Source organism: Pongo abelii, chromosome 3 (assembly GCF_028885655.2).
Source record: "Pongo abelii isolate AG06213 chromosome 3, NHGRI_mPonAbe1-v2.0_pri, whole genome shotgun sequence".
Taxonomy (NCBI): Eukaryota; Metazoa; Chordata; class Mammalia; order Primates; family Hominidae; genus Pongo; species Pongo abelii.
In genome coordinates this window covers 172,743,972-172,768,347 of record NC_071988.2, presented here as the reverse complement: position 1 = coordinate 172,768,347, position 24,376 = coordinate 172,743,972, and the positions used below count along the sequence as shown (strand labels likewise).

Sequence of the window (24,376 nt, the reverse complement as noted above, 5' to 3'; positions counted from 1 at the left end):
TGCCCCCTCCCTCCCCTCCCCCTCCCTTCCTTCCCCCCTCCCCCACTTCTCTCCTCCCTCCCTCCCCTCTCCCCCCATTCTCTCCTCCCTCCCTCCCCTGTCCCTCTCCCTCCCCCCTCCCCCCTTTATTGAAATTGCTGGCAGTGAAAGCACTGATGTGGAGGAGGAGATTGGCTGCTGGTCATGCTTTCTCTCTCTCTCTTTTTTTTTTTTTTTTTTTTTTTTTTGTGGAACTTCTCTCTGAGAGGGCAGTAACAACTGATCTTATTCCTTTCCCTTCCGGGGATCTTTAAAAATTGTAGGTAGTAGAGCATGGCTGTAGCCCCTATTCAGCTTTAAAAGTGTTCGAGACTGACTGGAGAATTACAATTTTATTGTTGGGATAATGAACAAACTTCTTAAATTAGTGTTCAAGGAGCTCAAGTTTGCCTCCAAGTTAACTTTCTCATCTTTCTCTTCATGTGCCCTCTGCTCCATTCAGACTACGCAAGTCTGGAGCCCTAACACATTTTGAGGATTTACACCTTACTCTGTTTGCTCTACTGTCTTTTCTCACCTTTTGTCCCCTAACACTTCAAAGTTGAATATACTTGCTTATCTAAGTTATATCTATTCTTTAAGGCCTTAGTATATTTTTAATAAGTATTTGTTATTGGTTGTTTTTGGAAGTTGCTCATTTTTCTCTATATCATGCACATTTGTCATCGTTTCTAAGTAATTCACCTATCAATGTGTCTGAGATAAAGTATATGAAATAAATATTTGAGTAACTCCTAATCCTACATTAAAAATCTAGTTCTGATGTAATGTTGGAAGCAGTTTTAGTGGAGCTTTAATTTCTTTGAAATGGAGAACTTTTTATTAAGGTGAATGGAAAGGTTACATCTATCTAACGTAATTTAAAAAAAATAGAATTTTTTTTTAATCATTGCCTGTTTAAAAAATTCTAGTTCAACCTTGCTGGCCTTTATCATGGAATTGTTGAAGAACTCAATTGCTATGCAGGAACAGATGCTTGCCTGTAAGGGCTTCTTGGTAATAGGATATAGCCTTGAAAAGGTAAAGTATGAAATACTTTATGTTTTTGATTCTTAATTTATAGGCCATACATTTGTTCTGTAAGTGGCTAAGGAATTCTGTCTGCAAGAATGTCTCCTTGGTTACAGAAAATTACCTAAACTAAAATAACATTTTGTTATTTTACCTTGCGTCCATTCCTCTATCAAACAAATGTGATAGTGAGCTTCATGGCATCTTTAACTTTGAGCATAATTTGTGGGCCAATTTTTTTCCTGGTAGGGATAGCCTGTAATTCACTTACTTTGACTTGAATTTGTAGTAACATTTGAACTACTTTTTTTGCAGTCTTCCAAATTTCATGTTAGCAGAGCAGTACTTGAACTTTGCCTTGCATTTTCAAAATATCTGAGTAATCTGCAGAATGGGATGCCCCTGCTCAAGCAATTGTGTGATCATGTTCTTCTTAATCCTGCCATATGGATTCATACCCCAGCCAAGGTAATATATATCTATATATTGATATTGTTTTACTATCTTTGCTGTTTTTGTGCGTGAGAAGAGTGATAATTAAGATGATTTTCTTTTTTTATGTACTATTATGTAAGACTTCAGTGGATTGCATTTTTTGACTAAGCATCCTTTTTTACTCTTCAGGAAAAATTGCAAATTGTGTGTGTGTGTGTGTGTGTGTGTGTGTGTGTGTATGAATATATACAAAGAATATATACATACATACAAAGAACATATTCTTTGTAAACAATATCATTATTTTAAAAGATACAGGTATAGTCTTTATTGTCTGAAATTAAATGAAATAAAGTTTTATTTGGGAGAGACTTCATTTACTAAATATAAATCAAAGTCAGACAGTTTTAATGTAATTATTAATGTTTCCTAGTAACTGTAGCTTTGTTCCATTGTAAATATCCATATATGTTTTTTCTTTTTTTTCTATTTCTTAAGAGCTCACCCTGCTCCTGCTCTCTCTTTTTTACTTCACACTTTTGCCTTCCAACATGATGAACTACTGAGTTTCATTCTTACAGGTACCACTGAAATGTCACTTTTTCCTTGAAGGCATGATATACTAGTCTCATGTAATCATTTTAATTTCACATTAATTCAAATTATGAAAACATTTGTACAAATTTTTTTTTCAGTTTTGTAACAACAAACCAATTAGTTCTATGTGAATGTAAATGAATTTGTGATAAGGTGTATCAACAAAATCTTTAATAAATCCTAGTGTTGTAATAATACATTGTCCTAAAAATTCAGTAGTGGCAGTATTAAGCATAACTTGAAACAGATCATTTTATTAAATTGCATAATTGTATCCGTCTTATCTACAATTTTTGTTAGAAGTTGTGTTATTTCAAGCCCAGTTTTCCTCTCTCCCCTTCTGCCTTTTGGCCCACTTGCAGTGTGTATCATTGTTTAAGTTGGAATAGCACCTACTTATTCTAGTTGTCAGAAAAAAGTCTGCAGACTTTTTTTCTAGAGTCTTAATATCTTATTTTCAGCTGGTCTTTTCAAATGTTAAAGAGAAAAACAGCTGCTGACTCTGATTGCCATTTGGAAATAATCAAAAGAGGCAGTTGGAAGTTGTAGCTTTTTATCTCCAGGTCAAATTTGACCTCATTTTCTTCCATGACCCTCAGTCTTACTTCTTTTTGAGGACTGTTTCAAGTTACTTTTTAAATCTTTTACTAGACACTTTTTTGTCTTACTAATCAGCATATTTGTAAGGCTTTGTGTCTCTTTTGATGTGGTCAGAAAGCCTCTTATTAGATACTTAAGTTGGAGGGGAATTAAAAAAAATTCATCTTATGATTTTCTTAGTTTCCTAGTATTATTATACCCTATTTCTTATCTTCTACTTTTTAATAACTTTCCTCAATTTCCCTTTTTAGAATTTGCAATTGAGTTGATAATATTAGCATTTTCTCCTGCTTTAGCCATCTGCTTTATGTATCCACAAGGGGTTTTATCTGCTTTTATTTTATTGTAAAGACAGTCATAAAAAAGGGCAGATCCAAATTTTGTTTGACTTGAAGGTCAAATGTTTATCATGTGGGAAATTTTTTAAGAAGAAGAATACAATATAATGCATACAAAATTAGGTTTAGGGTCTTGGAAGAAACATTTATAGATCAGTGGTCATAAAGTTTAAGCTTTATCAGCTTCATGGTCAGTCCACCTCTGGTTAAAAGTTGAAGGTCTGGATGTGTGGGTGTGAAAAGCTTTGCTTTTGGAAAAGGGAGCTACCAGCGATTTATAATTTCCATTTATCTTAGATCTGCTCAGAGACCATCTTTTTAATGACCTAGCAGGAGAGATGAATTTTCTTGTCTACCATGGTCCTTCATTTACCCAACAAATATTTGTTGAGTGACTACTTTATGGTGGGCACTGTGGATATGGTGATGAACAAGATAGACTTGATACTTGCCCTCATAGAATTTAGATTTAGTGGGAAAGACAGATGTTAACACACAATTTGTGTGGCTATTGGAGTACATAATAAGTGAATGAGGGAAGGTTTATTCATAATTAGCATATGAGTAATCTTGAGGTCTTTCATTCATCTCTATACGTTGCTACTAAATTCTGTTTACTTATTTTTTTGACACAGGGTCTCACTGTGTCACCAAGGCGGGATCTCAGCTCACTGTAACTTCTGTCTCCCCAGCTCAGGTGATCTCCCATCTCAGCCTCCTGAGTAGTTGGGACTGTAGCTGTGTACCACCACACACAGCTAATTTTTGTATTTTTTTGTAGAGATGATATTTTGCCATGTTGCCCCGGCTGGTCTTGAACTCCTGGCCTCAAGTGGTCCACCTGCCTGAGCCCCCCAGAGTCCTGGGATCACAGGTGTGAGCCATCAGGCCCAGCCTCTGTTCATTTTTCTTTTAACACAGTATCATTCTCCAGTTTTCTGACTTTCTCCAGTTTTCCATTTCTTTGTCTAACTTATCACTATTCTGCCAGAATTCCAACATGTTCTTTTCATGGCCATGGCTCAGTGCAACCTCGAACTCCTGGTCTCAATCAGTCCTCCTGCCTCAGCCTCCTGAGTAGCTGATACTGCAGGTGTGTGCCACCATTCCCAGCTAACTCTTTAAATTTTTTTGTAGAGACTAGGGTCTTGCTTTGTTGTTTAGGCTGGTCTCGAACTTCCGGCCTCAAGCAATCCTCCTCTCTCAGCCCCAGAAAGTGTTGGGATTACAGTCTTAAGCTACCATGCCCAACCCCAGTATTTTCCTAACATGTGACTCTTATCATTTCTTAGCCCCAGAAGTTTTAATGGTTTCCCATTGTTCTCAGAACGAAGTAGTCCTTTATCTAAGGATTTCATGTCAATTCTTATTTCTAGATTTTCTAGCTTAAAAATGGAAATATCCTCAGTGGATAGGGAGGTACCAAAAGGTTTCCATACAGTGGTGGTTCTCAGTCTTGACTGCTGATAGAATCAGTTGGGGTAGGTTTTTAAAAACAAACAAAAATAGAATCCCACCACTTCCACTGCAGATTCTGATTTCATCAATCTGGTGTTATCCGTGGAGGGTGTCCAGGTTCTTGGTGTCTTGAACAAAGAATTGGACAAAATGCACAAAGCAAGGGAAGAATGAAGGAACAAAAACAGAAATTTATTGAAAATGAAAGTACACTCCACAGTGTGGGAGCAGGCCTGAGCGTAGGGGCTCAAGACCCCCGTTACAGAATTTTCTGGGGTTTAAATAACCTCTAGAGGTTTCCATTGGTTGCTTGGTGTATGCCCTATGTAAATGAAGAGGATGCAGTAAAGTTACAAAGTCATTTACTCGGTGTATGCACTATGTAAATGGAGAGGATATTTCCTGTCATAGCTGTAGCGTTTCCATTTGATTTAGTTCTAGGAAGTCCTTAGGTTCGCTGCCTCCAGACCCTATTCTCCTGCCTCACTGGGATGGGACTCAGGCATGAGTATTAAAAAAAAAGAAAAGTTTTCCAGTTATTTTAATGTGCAGTCAAGATTGAGAACTGTTGTTCTAACTCTAGGGAAACCTTTATTTCAACCATCATTTTTCTTGCTTGAAATTTCCTCTTGTATTCTGTCTGTCTATTCTACTACTCATCTTCAAAGCCTATCTTAATGCCTACTTTATTAGTGAAGCTTTTCTTTACTATTTCAGTTTATCCTATAAAAATTTATCTGTCCTCTTAATTAATAATATTTCATAGCTCTATGTCACTCAATTACATATTGCTTCATGACTTTTTTCATGTTTTGGTAGGCATATTTATTATCTTTGATTTGTTTTGCTTAAATATAAGTGTATTTTTTATCTTTTTAGCTGTATTTCAGCTACTTAGGGACAGCATACGTGCCACTGTATTTCCATGATACAGTGTTATGCATATAGTTAGATGTAAATATTTGCTAAGGGACTGAAATAACATGATTAAGAATTTCAGCCATGTCATATTGTCTCCATGACAAGTGGATTGGGCCTATCAATTTGAACAGCAGTAGCTACATCAAAATAACATTTTGCGGCAAGTCAGTAGATCACAATGTATATGTATTTGTATAGATACATATATGGTTTTGTGAATTACAATGATCTTCCAAGCCCTGCTTTTAAGTGGTTCAGAACCTGCCACTTTTTACCATGTTAGACTTATTCATTGACACTCTAATTCATTTAGCCTTGATTGTTTATTTGTAGGGCACCTGGAAGATAGGTACCTACTTTTTGCTCTCTAAAGAAATCCCTAGGTGACACTGAGGTACCTTGCAGGTTTGAAAAGGAAAATGCCCTCATTGTCCAGGAAGGTAACATAAAGGTTCAGTTATAAATGATCAGTAGTTTGGTCTGTGGTCAAGGGAAGAATATATATCCTATACTTACAGTTGTTCAGCTTATGAAATATACCCTCTAGCAATAAAATGAATTGATTTCAGCATGAGAGTAGAGCAAAAGCAGTCATTATTTTTGCTGCTCTAAGTAATGGAGTATAGTTGATGAGTTTCAGATCCATAATTTCACTGAAAAAAATTTTTTTTTTTTTGGGGCAAGGTCTCACTCTGTCGCCCAGGCTGGAGTGCAGTGGTGCCATCTTGGCTTACTGCAATCTCTACCTCCTGGGTTCAAGCGATTCTCTTGCCTCAGTCTCCTGAGTACCTGAGACTACAGGTGTGCACCACCACGCCCAGCTAATTTTTGTATTTTTTGGTAGAGACGAAGTTTCATGATGTTGGCCAGGCTGGTTTTAAACTCCTGACCTCAAGTGATCTGCCCGCCTCAGCCTCCTAACATGCTGAAATTACAGGTGTGAACCACCGGGGTGGGCCAATTTTTTGTTAAGATGAAATGTGCAGTGGTGGGGTAGCACTTGTATTATTTCTTTCTCTTACATATGAAGAGGAGATATTTTGAAGTTAATATAAACTTATATAACTTCTTATGTATTTTTTTAGACAATTTACTTATCATTGAGATTAGTAGAATCCTTTCCTAATTGGGGGACATGATATACATGTTGAGAGACTATAATGTTATGATTAAAATGCTAGATTGGAATGTTTCTTGTAATGAGCTACTGTAACAGAATTCTGTTTTTCTAATATTCTTCAAGGTAAGCTCTATATGTTTTTCTGTGGTTTTCTTTCTCTTGATTTTGTTCTATTTATTTTTTCCTTTTGAGTTACTAGTACTTTTGAGTCATTTTAGCTCCTGATTTTCTGCAAATGTTGTATTTGAAAGAAATTCTAGCTTTTTGAAACAACTATGCATAGATAGCATAAGTAATAAGTCTATTATAAAGAAGTTACACATGCTTAGGAATAATTGCTGGTTGCTAAATAGAAATCACAGAGTTATTTTCATGGAATAATGCAGCAAAAAGTTTCCATATTTGATAATGCTGCTATAAAAGAAGAAATTACCTGGTTTGGTTTTATAAGGAGTGTGTGTGCATGTGCTTGTGTGTCAATAAGTATGTGTTATCTAATATGGATATTATTATCAGGCTCAGCATCTTACTTTTTGGAAGAAGCATGGTGAAAATAAAACAGCCTGAAAGTGTTACTGGAAACAGATAAAATGCTGGTGGGGTTCTCTAAGTTCTTCATTTTTATTCTGTAGGTTCAACTGATGCTCTATACTTATCTGTCCACGGAATTCATTGGTACAGTCAACATATATAACACCATTCGGAGAGTTGGAACAGTGCTTCTCATCATGCACACGCTGAAGTACTACTACTGGGCAGTGAATCCTCAGGATCGAAGTGGTATCACCCCAAAAGGATTAGGTATATAATTTCCGTCTGTATATTACTTTACACAAATGCAAATCAGGATTTAATTTTTCTTTTTGTTTTAACCAGTACTATCATATATTTGGGCAGTTTTTGTATATTCCATTATGGCAAAATTTTATTTTAATCTCATTGATAATGTTAATAGTTTGTCCTAAATTGTGGTTTCTAGAGTTTAATAACTTGCTACTTGTGTGGAAGAATACTACTTGTGCTGGTGTGAGTTGTTTGGGGAGCTAATATGACTAGGATGGTTGTTGTAAGACACTGAAAATGCCAAGAAATTCTTAATTCATTTTTAGCAATTGATGCTGAGATGGATTGTCACAATGAGATTCCTTGAAAATGGTGTTTTGGGAATATGGTGGTTTCTGACAGAAGTAGGAGTTATCTGCTTCTCTTAAAGATATAATGAAATTACAAAATGTTAGTAATTATTTTCTTACATAATGAGGACTAGCTTGCTGAAAGGGTAATATTCATTCATCATGTCCAGCAGTTCATATAAGGGATCAAAATAAAACTTTTGACATATAGTGGCTCTTTTGGTTGTAACTATAGCAGTCTCCTTGGAACTGGCTTACATCAAAAAGGGAGGTAATCAGCTCATATAAGCTGGCAGTTCCAGATACAACTTGATACTGGTATTCTGAGTATGACCATAGGACTGAATTTGTCTCACTGCATTTGCCAGTTCTTCTGTGTTGGCTGTTTTCACATATTCGCTCGCTTTGTAGTAGCAAGCAGCCGGTCCCCTTTCACATACATAACAACTTAAATCCAGTGTAAGAGCATCTACCTATATAACGTATTTCCAGTGAAAGTCTCTTTTAGTCTCTCTGTTGCTCATTGGCTTTGATTGTATCATGTGCCCATTTCTGTGGTTGTAGTTGCTCTGATTGCTTAGGAATGGAGGCATCCTCTACCTTGAAAGACATTGTCTGAAAGTGAAGATGACTTCAGTCACTTGGTAAAAATTAAGGGCTGTTGCTTGAAATTAAGAAATAGATGCTGGGGAGTCAATAACATACATTCTGATTGCAGTAAGAGGCTTTGGTTGTTTAGTGATTTACAAAGACTTTCACATTTGCATACTACTTTTTATATCACTTTCAAAATAAGCTTGGTTTAGCCTCAGAGAATCTGGTACCTGTAATTTAGCAAGCTATGAACTTTTTAAGCTGGCAAGGTTGTGGCAGATCCAGAACCAGGTCAGAATTTTCTCATGACTTTCATGGTGCTGTAGGTGTATCATGTACTGTCCTACGTGCTGGTTTTGCATTCTCACCTGCCTTTTATAACTGATTAGTGACCTTGGGAAAGTCTCATTCTTCAAATGAGAGAGCTGGACAAATTTTGTGATCCTATTCTAACTCTAGTCTTATTTATTTATTTTTTTTGTCTAGGAATCACATGGAACAAATTTTAAACAATTTTCTTCCTATTTTCATTGATCTGTTCAAAGTCATGGTGGTCCTATGCTTTGGTGGTCTAAGAACTATCTGTAAATAGTGACTAGTGGGGAAAAAATTATAAAATATATGAGAAAACAGGTCCCTAACTTAGGATCTTAGAACAATGAGTGTTTGGTTTCAAAAGCTTTCTACTTGGAAATTATATGTTTGAGACATGAAAATTGATTTAATGTGAGCCATGTGTGACCAAGGACTTTTCTAAGCAGAGAAGGAGATGTCAGAGGCAGTTAACATAATATTTCCCTTCTTCATGGATGATATCGTGTGGTGAGGCATTCTTTTTGAGATTTTTGTATTAGCTTATATAATGATAGCAGTAGAAAAATTTTGTCATACTGAATTCACATATGATAATAATGTTGAAAGTTTAGATTTTCCTTTGTTTTTTTCTTTGTAAACTTCTGTTACCTTACTAATACTCTCAGAGTCTTAAAATAAGTGTATTATTATTGAATACAAATTTTATTTGTTACCTCATTTTTATGTTTTGGACATTCTTTGACCTATTCAAAGTACAAACTTCTTCATAGTAGTTTCAACATAACCTGTTTGTATGTTTGAAATATTGTGTATACAGTGCATGTAAGATTAAACACTTGTCTTTCTAGAGGCATAAAAGGTCATTCTGTAGGAGACCTACCTTTATGTTTCTTACAAACAAATGGAAAAGCTGTTGGGAATGAGAATTTTATACTTTGACAGCTTTGAGGTCCTTTAAATACTAAATGTGTATGTGTATATTTTTTTAAAAGATGGACCACGACCTAATCAAAAAGAAATACTTTCTCTACGAGCATTCTTGTTGATGTTCATTAAACAATTAGTGATGAAGGTGAGTTCACATTGCTTATTGCATAGCATACTGTGTATTGAAGATTATAATTTCACATGAAATACTATCTTGGTTTTTTTATTCTTTGCTTGGTTACTGTGGTTACACATTGGAAAATACTTTGAAAGATGTTTCCATGTTTGTTTTGGTTCTTTTTTTGGAGCCTATATGGATGTAAATTGTTGTAGAATTAGGGATTGGTAGTTGTATTTTATGTTATATAAATTTCTTTAGTAGCTCAAGTGTGTTCACTCATTCAGCAAATATTTACTATGTTTCTGTTAGTATTTGGCACTATAGTCCTGAAGGAGGTTTAATTTTTAGCAGGCTCCTTGTAACTGACATTCAGATTTTGAGAAATAGTATTTCTGTATAAATGTACCAGGTAGGTGTATGAGCCTTTAGAAGTGGTCACATTTTGTCCGTTTTCATTCTATTACAGGTAAAGTAAAATTTAATATTCTAAAAAAGGCATTTTGGTTTTATAAGATAGCAATATATAAATGTAATTGTTACCAATATTTTTTCAGTATTTTCCTATATGATTTTCTAATGCTTTATTAGTTGTCACATAAGATTATGGCAAGTAAACCTAACTTTTAGTATACCTTTCAGATTCAGATACCTTATTTCCATGTATTAAAAAAAGTATCCTTTGAATTGTCTTTGTTTTGTTGCTCGTTCCTGATGCATACTGTTTTTTGTTTTCCAATTTCTTTTCTTCTTGTGGTGTTTTTTTTTTTTTAGATTGCAGCTTTTTTAGTGATTAATGTACTGATAGAGTAGGTTGAAAATTTTCATAATGAGCTCATATTTAAAAGTGCAGTGTGTTTTTCTTTTCCCGAGTGAGATTACTATTTAATTTTTAGGTACTTGACATTTTAACTTGATAATTTCAGAAACTGTTCATTGTATTCTCCACATTTAATTTCAGTCGAAAAGATGTCTTCTGTATTTAGAGGAGTAGTAGGTGTGGATATTACTTTTTAAGTTATCATTACTTATTATTTTTGCTGACTTCAGGATTCTGTAGCTTTAGTAAGTAGGCTGTCGTATTATATAAGGTGTTGAAAACAGGAAGCTGATGTTAATTGACCTCTACATGTTCTGGAGTACTGATGTCTTTAGTGCTTCCCCAAATTTTTGTTTTAAATTTAGATTCTCTATTACATTATATTTTTATATTTATAGTAGCTGACCAACTTGACAAATCTATGTGTATAATTTCTCTTTAAACATTGTTTTACATGTAAATGTAAGATACCTGTATTATGTTTTTGAAGGATTCTGGAGTAAAGGAAGATGAATTACAGGCCATTCTTAATTACCTACTGACTATGCATGAGGTAATATATGAATTTTATATTTTGAAATTTTAATTTTTGAAGCTACATTAGACTTTTTTAAAAGTAAAAATTAAAAAAAACTTCAGTAATTATGTAACTGTAATGGGGAGTAAATGTGTCTACTTAGGAACTAAGCCCTAGCAATCTTTATTTAAATATCCTTTATTACCACAAGATGAATCTTGAGAATCATCACGAAAGGCTTTAAAAAGTACTAACATTAGATTTCATTGAATTAATAATAAAGTATACCAAAGCATACTTTCAGTGTATTTCCAGAAACCAGTGTAACAAATGAAAAAATAGATTACGAAAATGACTAAAAATGATTAGGTTTTAAAAATTCATAACACAATCTTCCTACTGACTTTACATGTTCAAATATTAAACAACTCATTTATAATGGTATTTAAAATTATGTGTTTGAAAAGGAGGTTGGAAATTAAATAGGTGCTGGAGAGGATGTGGAGAAATAGGAACACTTTTACACTGTTGGTGAGACTATAAACTAGTTCAACCATTGTGAAAGTTGGTGTGGCGATTCCTCAGGGATCTAGAACTAGAAATACCATTTGACCCAGCCATCCCATTACTGGGTATATATCCAAAGGATTATAAATCATGCTACCATAAAGACACATGCACACATATGTTTATTGCGGCACTATTCACAATAGCAAAGACTTGGAACCAACCCAAATGTCCAACAATGGTAGACTGGATTAAGAAGATGTGGCACATATACACCATGGAATACTATGCAGCCATAAAAAATGATGAGTTCATGTCCTTTGTAGGGACATGGATGAATCTGGAAACCATCATTCTCAGCAAACTATCGCAAGGACAAAAAACCAAACACTGCATGTTCTCACTCATAGGTGGGAATTGAACAATGAGAACACATGGACACAGGAAGGGGAACATCACACACTGGGGCCTGTTGTTGGGTGGGGGAATGGGGGAGGGATAGCATTAGGAGATATACCTAATTTTTTAATTTTATTTTTATTTATTTTATTTTATTATTATTTAAGTTTTAGGGTACATGTGCACAATGTGCAGGTTAGTTACATATGTATACATGTGCCGTGCTGGTGTGCTGCACCCATTAACGCGTCATTTAGCATTAGGTATATCTCCTAATGCTATCCCTCCCCTCTTCCCCCACCCCACAACAATCCCCAGAGTGTGATGTTCCCCTTCCTGTGTCCATGTGTTCTCATTGTTCATTTCCCACCTGAGTAAGAACATGCGGTGTTTGGTTTTTTGTCCTTGCGATAGTTTACTGAGAATGATGATTTCCAATTTCATCCATGTCCCTACAAAGGACATGAACTCATCATTTTTTATGGCTGCATAGTATTCCATGGTGTATATGTGCCACATTTTCTTAAGCCAGTCTATCATTGTTGGACATTTGGGTTGGTTCCAAGTCTTTGCTATTGTGCATAGTGCCGCAATAAACATACATGTGCATGTGTCTTTATAGTGGCATGATTTATAGTCCTTTGGGAGATATACCTAATGTTAAATGACGAGTTGATGGGTGCAGCACACCAACATGGCACATGTATACATATGTAACTAATCTGCACGTTGTGCACATGTACCCTGAAACTTAAAGTGTAATTAACAACAACAAAAAAAAGAAAATTAAATAGGTTGAAATATCTGTTTTTATTTTTTAGCACCAGGAAAATGCAATATATGTCAGTTGCAATCTAACTAAATCATCTATTTTTAGTTAGATTTTTTACCTATAATTAGTAAAACTTAGGAATTGATGGAGTATAATATATCGCAGCATTTTAAATGATAATTTATACTCCTATATTATAATTAATACCTTGTGAATTAATAAATATATTTTAGAATGGAGTAGTGCCTTCTTTAATTTTTAAATGAGGGATAATGATTGGATCTCTTTGTTAATTCAGGTATAAAAGAATGGCTTAAATTTTGTGATTGAGTAATATTTGACTTAAAATCATTAATGATTATGATATTTTTTCCTCTTGAATAGGCAATTGTATTAATTTTCAGATTTTTCTGACCAAATATAATATTTGAGGTTTTCAGGTGAATTTCATAGTGATCTATATATGTGATTTTGTTTTTATTAACCCTTAGGGACTGAATAAAGTACTTTATATGAGATAAACTGGAAGTCACAGTGATTCCTTATTGTTAGGAAAGTTTCAGGTCCTCTAAATAACACTTTCAAAGATTCAGTGTCCTAGCTCTAGATCATCTGTTTAACTTAATGAAAATTCGGTATACAAGTAGCTTCCACAGCAAAAATTCCAAAGCAGTGAAGGAAAACTAGAGTCAGGGCAACCAAGTTAACTAAACTCTGTTAGCTGTTTGCCTTTTCCTTTTTGGGTCAGTGTTGTCCAAGTTGGCTCTAATGATACGCATACATATTGGTATATGCAACAAAGGTAGTAAAGGATTTTCATGAAGTGTTTTTTGGGGTCTAGAACTCATTTCTTGTGCTGGTATTCTGTAAATGTTATCTAATACTACCACATATTAGTGGTGTGTTGACGGAGTAAACATTTATTGGTTATCTTTATCTTTATAGGGACAATAGATAATACTGTATATGAAAATGATCCGGTTATCATTTCCCACAAAGTGTTCTTTTAGAACTAGTTTCTGGAGAGGCACAGTGAATAAAATATTCCAGGTCAGATAAGTTTAAGAAATGATACGTAATATCTTACCCCTACCACTACCACCAGATTTGCAACATTTAGTAGCATTTTAGAAGCTCTAATATATTTTTCTGTAATAAAGAATAACCCTTCCCCACAATTTGTTGATATATAAGCCTTCCTTAAAAAACAGTCATGTTGGATATACTGTTTCTAAAGGTTATGTTTTACAAAATCTTGATTCAATATAACATAAAAGGTATTTTATTTCTTTGATGAAGAAATTGTTTCGAGGCCGGGTGCGGTGGCTCACTCACGCCTGTAATCCCAGCACTTTGGAAGGCCAAGGCAGGTGGATCACGAGGTCAGGAGATCGAGACCATCCTGGCTAATACGGTGAAACCCCGTCTCTACTAAAAATACAAAAAATTAGCCGGGCGTGGTGGCGGGCGCCTGTAGTCCCAGCTACTCGGGAGGCTGAGGCAGGAGAATGGCATGAACCTGGGATGCAGAGCTTGCAGTGCGCCGAGATTGTGCCACTGCACTCCAGCCTGGGTGACACAGCAAGACTCTGTCTCAAAAAAAACAAAAACAAAAAACAAAAAAACAAAGAAATTGTTTTGAGGTCAGGTGCGGTGGCTCAACTTGTAATCCCAGCACTTTGGGAGGCTGAGGTAGGCAGATCACTTAAGGTCAAGAGTTCGAGACCAGCCTGGCCAACATGGTGAAACCTTGTCTCTACCAAAAATACAAAAATTAGCCAGATGTGGTGGTGCACACCTGTAGTCCCAGCTACTAGGGAGGCTATGCACAAGAATTGCTTCAACCTGGGAGGCAGAGGTTGCAGTGAGCTGAGATCACACCACTGTGCTCCAGCCTGAGTGAGAGAGCGAGACTCTGTCCCCCTGCACAAAAAAAGAAATTGTTTTGCTATTTTATGTGTATTTGGAGTTACAGAGGTGAATGTGTACATTTAAAGAACATAATTTGTTAAAAATAAGTATATATCACACATATGTCTACTTATATTTCTAATGTTGAAATTTCTATTTCAGAAGTATTCAGTATTCAACTAAGTTGTTTTTTCCTCATTTTTAAAAAAAAATTTCTAAAATGATTATAGGATGACAATCTAATGGATGTCCTACAGCTGCTTGTTGCATTAATGTCAGAACACCCTAACTCTATGATTCCTGCTTTTGACCAAAGGAATGGGTTACGGTAAGAGTTAATATATCAAGAGTTTTTAATCTATTTCATATAAAGGATTAGTTTGGAAATATTTGAAAGCGTCTTAAATATGAAAAGGATTATTTAAACTTACATATGAAATGAGTTTGTAGCATGAAATGAGTTAAGATTTAAGACCCATTTATAATCATGCATTTTTTTCAATGAATCTTTAATTATAGAGGCTGTGTTACTATTTGTTACTATTTAATTTGTGAAGACAGATAAATGATTCCAGTATTTTGTATGGTGAGTGCTATTATAGAGCTACTATATTGTTGACTTCTTTAGCAGAATTATCTTTAGGTCCTAGAATAGTATTAAATAGTGTTCAATTGAAATCCAAGACAAGCTCTCTATCCTTCCTTTAAAATGTCACTTCCTCTACCTCCCACTTCTGACTCAACATTGTATTAGTGTGCTTAGGCTGCCATAATCAAATACCATAGATTGGATGGCTTACACAACAAAAATTTGTTTCTCACAGTTCTGGAGGTGGGAAGTCCAAGATCAAGATGCCAGTCGGGTTGGTGTTTGGTGAAGACTCTCCTCTTGGATTGCCTACATCCTCTTCCTTGCTGTGTTCTCATGTAGCAGAGAGAGAAAGAGAGCATGAGTGAGCTCTCTGGTGTCTCTTCTTACAATGACGTTACTCCTATCGGATTAGGGACCCACTCATGACCGCGTTTAACCTTAATTACTTCCTTAGAGGCTCCCTCTCCAAATACTAATGATAGGGCTTCAATATAAGAATTTTGGGTGTATGCAAACATTTGGTCCATAACAGTCATCAACAACAAAAGCAGAATACCTCTATTTTACATATAAGGAGGTTTAAAATCTTTTGTTTAATGAGAAAGTGGGCAACAAAAGTTTAGCAACTAGTTTTGCTTAATCATCAGCTACAGAAACTAATTTAATTATCTAGTTATAATAAATTCACACAGGGATTTTTGTTTGTTTTTGAGACAGGTCCCACTCTGTCACCCAGACTGGAGTGCAGTGGTATGATCACGGGTCACTGCAGCCTTGACTTCCTGGGCTCAAGGGATCCTCCTTCCTCAGTCTCCTGAGTAGCTGGGACTACAGGCATGTGCCACCATGCCCAGCTTATTTTTTAAATTTTTTGTAGAGACAAAGTCTCACCATGTTGCCTAGGCTAGTCTTGAACTCCTAGGCTCAAATGCACATTGATCTTCTATTACAGATTCTTTATTTGGTATTTTTTAATGCTCATTCTCTATAAGATAAAAAGTGTCTTTATTCATTATACCTAAGGGGTTTATTTTCAGAGTTCTCCAGGGAAACAGAACCAATAGTGTGTGTGTGCATGCGCGTGCACACACGCATGAGAGAGATTTATTTTAAACAATTGTTTTACACAATTGTGGAGGCTGGCAAATCCAAAATCCGTAGGATAGGCAGGCTGACTGGTGACCCAGGGAAGGTTTGATGTTGCAGTTCAAGTCCAAAGGCAGTCTGCTGACTGAATTTTCTCTTTCTCCAAGGCAGTTAGGCTTTTTTCTGTTACGCTTTCAACTGGATAAGGTCCACATACCAAAAATCTGCTTATTTAAATGTTAATCTCATCCAAAAAATACCTTCAAAGAAACATCTAGAAAAATATTTGACCACATATCTTGATACCATGGCCTAGCCCAGTTGACACATAAAGTTAAGCATTGTTAAGAGGTAAATTTACAGTTTGTTATTTATTTGTAGTTTTGCTGTCAAACAAAGTACTCTTTATTTTCCCTCACCACTGTCTAATAATTATTACTTTGAACAAGCTTGCTATGAACATTCATGTACAAGTATTTGTATGGACATATGTTTTCATTTATCTTGAGTATATACCATACTTAGGAATGTAATGGATAGGTCATATGATAGCCATATTAACACAAAACAAACGAGGCTTATAAATACTTGTTTGTTTCTTTGTACACATTTCCTATCTAATAACTGAATTTCAGAAAAAGATTTAAGGGTTTATGTAAAGGCTTGGCAGATTTTTTTCTTTTTGGTGCCAGAGTATCTAATTTTATAACCTTATTTTCTGTGGATATAACCTGTATTTGTGTGGATGTGCTTTAGTGTATTTTGTGATTTACTGTACAGGATTTTACTACTTTTTTAAAAAAAAAATTGAAAGATAGTATCATAGACATTTAAAAACTAGTAAGAAGAATTATTCTATTGAAAATCTGGGCAAGGAAAGTCTATACTTCATACTTTTAGTCTTAGTGTGTGAATTTTTGGTTCACAGCCTTATCTCAGTTTCACTACGTGTGAATAACTTCATTGTCCTTGTGACTAACTCATCTTAACATTCACATTTTGTAATTTTTTAATTCCTTAACTTTTCTACCCTTACTGCCGTTCTTTGTAATTGATCCATTCCTATTTTTTTTTTTATTTTTTAATATTTATTTATTTATTTATTTATTATTATCATACTTTAGGTATATCTCCCAATGCTATCCCTCCCCCCTCCCCCCACCCCACAACAGTCCCCAGAGTGTGATGTTCCCCTTCCTGTGTCCATGTGTTCTCATTGTTCACTTCCCACCTATGAGTGAGAATATGCGGTGTTTGGTTTTTTGTTCTTGCGATAGTTTACTGAGAATGATGATTTCCAATTTCATCCATGTCCCTACAAAGGACATGAACTCATCGTTTTTTATGGCTGCATAGTATTCCATGGTGTATATGTGCCACATTTTCTTAATCCAGTCTATCATTGTTGGACATTTGGGTTGGTTCCAAGTCTTTGCTATTGTGAATAATGCTGCAATAAACATACATGTGCATGTGTCTTTATAGCAGCATGATTTACAGTCCTTTGGGTATATACCCAGTAATGGGATGGCTGGGTCAAATGGTATTTCTAGTTCTAGATCCCTGAGGAATCGCCACACTGACTTCCACAATGGTTGAACTAGTTTACAGTCCCACCAACAGTGTAAAAGTGTTCCTATTTCTCCACATCGTCTCCAGCACCTGTTGTTTCCTGATTTTTTAATGATTGCCATTCTAACTGGTGTGAGATGGTATCTCATTGTGGTTTTGATTTGCATTTCTCTGATGGCCAGTGATGGTGAGCATTTTTTCATGTGTTTTTTGGCTGCATAAATGTCTTCTTTTGAGAAGTGTCTGTTCATGTCCTTCGCCCACTTTTTGATGGGGTTGTTTTTTTCTTGTAAATTTGTTTGAGTTCATTGTAGATTCTGGATATTAGCCCTTTGTCAGGTGAGTAGGTTGCGAAAATTTTCTCCCATTTTGTAGGTTGCCTGTTCACTCTGATGGTAGTTTCTTTTGCTGTGCAGAAGCTCTTGAGTTTAATTAGATCCCATTTGTCAATTTTGGCTTTTGTTGCCATTGCTTTTGGTGTTTTAGACATGAAGTCCTTGCCCATGCCTATGTCCTGAATGGTAATGCCTAGGTTTTCTTCTAGGGTGTTTTTTAAAAACCTAGACCTTTTTATCACTGGCATGTTTCCACATCATAAATTTTAAATTCCAATCTTATTCTTTAATCAAAACTATCTATCTCCTGTTTTTCTAATATCGCCCTTTCCAATGCTCTTCAGCCTCATAGTTACCTTCTGTCCTGTGATCTTGCTTTTTTTTATCCTAGTGTGTCATACTACATCTGCCATTGTTTACTTCCTTCTTAGCCTGACTATTTGCTCGAAGTGGTTTCTAACAAAAACTCCCTTCTGCCTTTGTCCTGTTAGATTTGCTTTTGAGAATTCTGATCCTAGATTAGTCTAGGTAGGCACACTCTAAGCTAAACCTTGGCTGGTGGGGAAATGTCATGCAATGTTGCATGTTGAAACTATTATAAATTCATGGTCTACACTTCTATCATTGTTAAACATTTCTTTTATTTATTCCTTCAGATACAATTCTAAATTTTTACAACTCTTCCTGTCAGCAGTGACAGCCTCATCTACTTCATTAGAGCTATTAGGAGGGAATTATTTCAACTTCTGTCTTTTTTCCCCAAAGGTGTATTTTAGAGCAGGTTCTTGTTTGCTTACTTCTAGTACAGTAGTAGTAGATAAGGTCTTCTTCCTGTTTATGACTGCCCTTCCATTATTGCTCTTGATGATATTCATTTTTATTTTTTCTATTTTATTTTTATTGCTTTCTTTGGCTGACTCTTCTATAATGGTTTGTCTTTATAAATAAAATTTTGTTGTGGCACTGTCACTCTCATTCTTTTAAATATTGTCTGTGGTTACTTTCCTGCTATAACCACAGCCACTCTCATTCTTTTAAATATTGCCTATGATTACCTTCCTGCTATAACAACAGAGTCAAAGAGTTATAACAGATGATATGGCCCATAAATTCTAAAACAGAGGTCCCCAGTCTTTTTGGCCCAGGGACTGGTTTTGTGGAAGACAGTTTTTCCACAAACTGGGGTGGAGGGTAGTTTCAGGATGATTCAAGTGCATTATATTTACCATTTGATTCTCATAGGGAACATGTAACCTAGATACCTTGTATGCACAGTTTACAATAGGGTTCTACTCCTATGAGAATCTAATGCCACAGCTGATATGACAGGAGGCAGAGCTCAGGCAGTAATGCTTGCTGGCCTGGTGCTCACCGCCTGCTCTGTGGCCTGGTTCCCAGCTAATTTTTGTTGGCCAGGATGGTCTTGATCACCTGACCTCATGATCTGCCCACCTTGGCCTCCCAAAGTGAGGGGATTACAGGCGGGAGCCACTGCACCTGGCCTGAAAGTGTTTTTTGATGAGATTAACATTTAACCCATTTATGCCAGAGGTTGCAAATTTTTTTTTTGTGGAAAATCAGACCTTGGCAATGACCTTGAGCAGTAGGATATAAATAACTCCCACAAGCTTAGTGTTCCAATAATGGAACACTAGGCATAAATAGGTTGAATTGGTGGACCTTGAGTAAAACAGATTATCCACTGTTATATGTCTGGACCTCATCTAATCAGTTGAAGGCCTTAATAAAACAAAGTCTGACCTGTCCCAAGGATGAAGGACTGCCTGACTGGCTTCTGGGCTGGCTGACTGCCTTTGTACTGAGAATACAGTTCTTTCTTACATCTTCAGCTTGCTGGTCTACTCTTCTGAGTTGAGACATACCAAGCCTCCATAATTGCATGAATACACTTCTTGAAATCTATCTCTGTCTCTCTGTCTGCACATCCTCTTGGTTCTGTTTCTCTGGAAAAACCTGGCTAATACACACAGAATAGTTGTAGGTTGTATTTATTTTAATCAAATCTGACAAAGTCAGGTTTTTTCCAGTATGTTTAGACCATTTATGTTTAATGTAATTATTGATATTGTAATTATTTTCATCTACCATTTTATTTGTTTTCTGTTTATCCCAGTATAATATATTCCTTGTTTCTCTTTTTCTATGTTGTTTTTATTTGAATTTTAAAAATATTCTCAAAATTTATATTTTGAGTTTTGAGTTTATCTCTTTGTGTAACTTTTTTGGTGGTTGCTCTAGAGATGCCAGTGTATGTAATTTCACAGTCTACCTAGTGTTGATATTTTACCTCTTCAAATAAAGTATAGAACCCTTGGAACTGCTTAGATCCCTTTAACTGCCACAATTGTCCTTATTATGTCTGCATATACATAAGCACCTCCAGACAGTTAATAAGTTTTACTTTCACTAGTTATATATAGCTTAAAGTTTTACTTTCACTAGTTATATATAGCTTAAAGAATTTCAGGGAGAATAAAGTTCCTACTTTTATCCAGGTATTTGCAATTTCTTTTGCTCTTCCTTTGTTCTTGAAGAACTTCCTTTAGAAGAAGAACTTCTGCTGAACAAGAACTTGTTGAGCAGTTTTGATATAAACAATTTTTAATTATTTCTTCTGAAAATATATTTATTTGGCCTTCAATCTCCAAGGATATTTTTGTTGTATGTAGAATTCTGTGTTTGTAATCATTTCTTTCCTTTACTTTTTCCTTTCCTTTCTTTCCTGTGTTTTTCTTCTGTTGGCTGGTGTCCATGGTTTCTAATGAGAAATCTGTGGTTATTGAAATCTTTCTTTGTTAAATATAGTTTGCTAGATTTCTGCACTTGCTTTCAAGACATTTTCTTTAGGTTTTTGTTTTTTAGAATTGGGGTCTTACTGTGTTGCCCAGGAATTCCTGGGCTTAAGCAGTTCTCTTGCCTCAGTCTCCTCAGTAGCTGGGACTACAGGCACACTTGACTGCATCCATCTCTCTCCTCCTCCTTTCATAGGTTCATTATGGTTTTCTTTGTGATTACTACCAAATTTGAGAAGTTCTAGGTTCTTTTTTTTTTCTTTTTTTTTTTTTTTTGAGACAGAGTCTTCCCCTGTTGCCCAGGCTGGAGTGCAGTGGCCCGATCTTGGCTCACTGCAAGCTCCGCCTCCTGGGTTCATGCCATTCTCCTGCCTCAGCCTCCTGAGTAACTGTGACTACAGGCACCCGCCACCACGCCTGACTAATTTTTTTGTATTTTTAGTAGAGACAGGGTTTCACCGTATTAGCCAGGATGGTCTCGATCTCCTGACCATCCGCCCGCCTCGGCCTCCCAAAGTGCTGGGATTACAGACGTGAGCCACCGCACCCGGCCCGTGAGCCACTGCTCCCGGCTGGTTCTTATTTTTTCAATTTTTGCTTCACTTGCATCTTTCTCCTTTCACTTTGGGTCTCCAAAGAAATAAGTATTAGATCTTCTGATAGAGTCAGGCAACTCCTTAAGCATCTGTTTAGTTTGTTTCAGTCTTGTTTTTTTTCAGATTGTAGTTTGTACATAGAAACTTGATATGTATAATAAACTTGATCTTCAAATTTATGGACTTTTTCTTTGTGTTTTAAATTTTGATATTGAACCCATCTCATGGATATTTTGTTTCAGATAGTATGCATTTCAAGTCTAAAATTTCAATATGGTTCATTTTTATGCTTTCATTTTTGGTTGAGAACTCTATTTTCTTTAATATTTTAAATTGACAATAATTGTACATATTATATGCAATATTGTGATATATTAATACATGCATATAATGTATAATATTCAAATCAGGGTAGTTAGCATCTCCATCACCTCAAACATTTATTATTTCTTTTTGGAGAACTTTTTCAATTAATTTAGACTTTGTTAGCCTGTATTTTCTAAAGCATAATTATAGTATCTCCTTTAAAGTCTTTGTGTGATAAGTCCAACATTTTGCTTATCTCATTGACACCTGTTGTTTGTGTTTTCCTATGAGAAACAATCACATTTTCTTGGCTCTTTGTATGTTTCGTAATCTTCTAATGTGTCCTGAACATTGTGGGTCCTGGATACATTAGAGCATAACTCTGGGCCCTGTTATAATCCTCTAACACATGTTTTGTTGTTGTTGTTTAGCAAATAGACAACCTGGTAAGGGTCGGGCTGCAAGTTCCACCTCTTCTCTGTGCGTGATGGTTCCAGTGCCCCCTCATTTTTCAGACCTCTCTTACCCTACTTTGGGTTTTCTTTCATTCTTTCTTTTTTCCCCTTCGATCCAGGGAGACAGACTAGTTTGCCTTGTATTTTCCTCACATACATATGCTTCATTCAGGAATTAGGCTGAGAATTGGATGGTAATTAAATTTAGAAAGGTGTTTATTCTGGTTTGGGTTTGTCCCACACCCTTGCATCTCTTGCGTGAGTTTGGGGTTATCGCAGGTTTTTACACAGATTTAGAGAACCCTTTTCTCTTACTCTCTGCTATTTAGGATTCTTCCCCACACTTTTCCTATCTAGGACCTAATTTCTAGATTTCTGTAACTGGAAGCATAGTTTTTCTTAGAAATTTTGCCACCTGAGCTTCTGACATCCAGCCCTGAAACAGGGGCAGATTCAGAAGAGAGAAGAGAGAAAGGAAAAAAATGATTCTTCTATCCATATGAGTAATTCTCCAAGTTTTAACTCCCCTACACAATGCACCTGCTTTTGTTTAGTCTTCAGAGTACTTGGGAAGTTGATTTTTGTGATTTTTTCCCTATAATTTTATGAATGTTTGGGACAGAGAGGCTTTATTGGGCTGACTCCATTTGGTTGGATCAAAATTCCCCTGTTGATTTTAGTTTTTTTCTTAAAGGTTATCTTTTATTAGTGGTTTTACAGTATATTCTTTTATCTTGGTGGGCTTTATTATTTCTTACAAGGCATGTCTGCTAGCAATGAATTTTCTCAGTCTTTGTTCATCTCAGAATACTTTTATTTGCTTCCATTTTTAGAGGATACTTATCCTGGATATAAAAACTTAAATTACAGTTTTCTTTCTGTTAGCACTTGACTGTCATCTCCCTGACCTGTGGGCTCCCTTGTTTCTGATGAGATGACAGCAATGAATTGCATTGTTGTTGCTCTGTATGTCATCAGTCATTTTTCTCTTGATGCTTTTAAGGTTTTTTTCATTGTCTTTGGATTTCAGCAGTTTGGCTGTGGTTTGTTTAGTTGTGATTCACTTTTTTTTTTTGAGACAGAGTCTCGTTCTGTCGCCCAGGATGGAGTACAGTGGCATGGTCTTGGCTCACTACAGCCTCCATCTCCCGGATTCGGGCGATTCTCGTGCCTCAGCCTCCCAAGTAGCTGGGACTACAGGCATGTACCACTGTGCTCAGCTAATTTTTGTATTTTTAGTAGAGATGGGGTTTCACTGTGTGGGTCAGGCTGGTCTCTAATGCCTGGCCTCAAATTATCTGCCCTTCTCGGCCTAAGTGCTGGGATTACAGGCATGAGCCACTGTGCCTGGCCTAGTCATGACTCACTTTGTTACTTTCACTTCGGTGGTTTATTGAGTTTGAATCTGTAAGTAAATGTTTCGTCATTAAATTTTGGAAGATTTTATTCCTATTTCTTCAGATGTTTCTTTTCTGTGCCTTTTTTTTTTTTGGAACTCTTGTTACACCTGTGTTGGAACACTGTATTGTCCTACAGTGTCTAAAGGTTGAATAATTTGTTTTCCCATTTTTTCTGTTTTTTAGACTATATAATTTATATTGATTTATCTTTGAATCCACAGATTCTTTATTTGCCATCTGAGTCTCCTGTTGAATGCCTATAGTGAATTCCTTGATTTTTAAATGGTACTTTTTTATCTCTAGAATTTCCACTTGGTCTTTTTATACTTTTTTGAGAACTCATTGTTAATCTGTTTCATTCAATTATTTGAACATACTATTTTTTCATTTATTGAATATAATTTATTACAAGTCCTTAAAAATATTTGCTGAATCTAACATTTGGACCTTACAAGTTATTTTTGATTATTGCTCTTTACTGATTATAGGTGATACTCTTTTTTGTTTTTTTGCATATGTAGTAATTTTTGTTGAAAACTGGGCAACTCTGGACTTTTTTTTTCTATGGTTGTTCGTTTGTTTTGTTTTAAATGATTTGCCTCATTTAGTTTGCAGATTGTGTTTTCTCCATGGTCTACAGCTCTGACTTTTCTCTGCCCTGTATTTTTACTTTTTCCTTTTTTCTTTCC

At 35.7% G+C, this 24,376-nt stretch overlaps 1 protein-coding gene across 2 annotated transcripts in view; it reads left to right on the top strand.

Annotated features, from left to right (window-relative positions):
* Nucleotides 1-24,376, top strand: part of LRBA (LPS responsive beige-like anchor protein) — a 763,816-nt gene that overhangs the window by 110,531 nt on the left and 628,909 nt on the right. For both annotated transcript variants that reach the window (XM_024245927.3, XM_054553557.2), the window contains exons 11-16: nt 951-1,059; nt 1,366-1,518; nt 7,152-7,320; nt 9,554-9,633; nt 10,917-10,979; nt 14,763-14,860. In XM_024245927.3, coding sequence (XP_024101695.2) covers nt 951-1,059; nt 1,366-1,518; nt 7,152-7,320; nt 9,554-9,633; nt 10,917-10,979; nt 14,763-14,860 — 672 coding nt within the window. The remainder of the gene's footprint in view (nt 1-950; nt 1,060-1,365; nt 1,519-7,151; nt 7,321-9,553; nt 9,634-10,916; nt 10,980-14,762; nt 14,861-24,376) is intronic.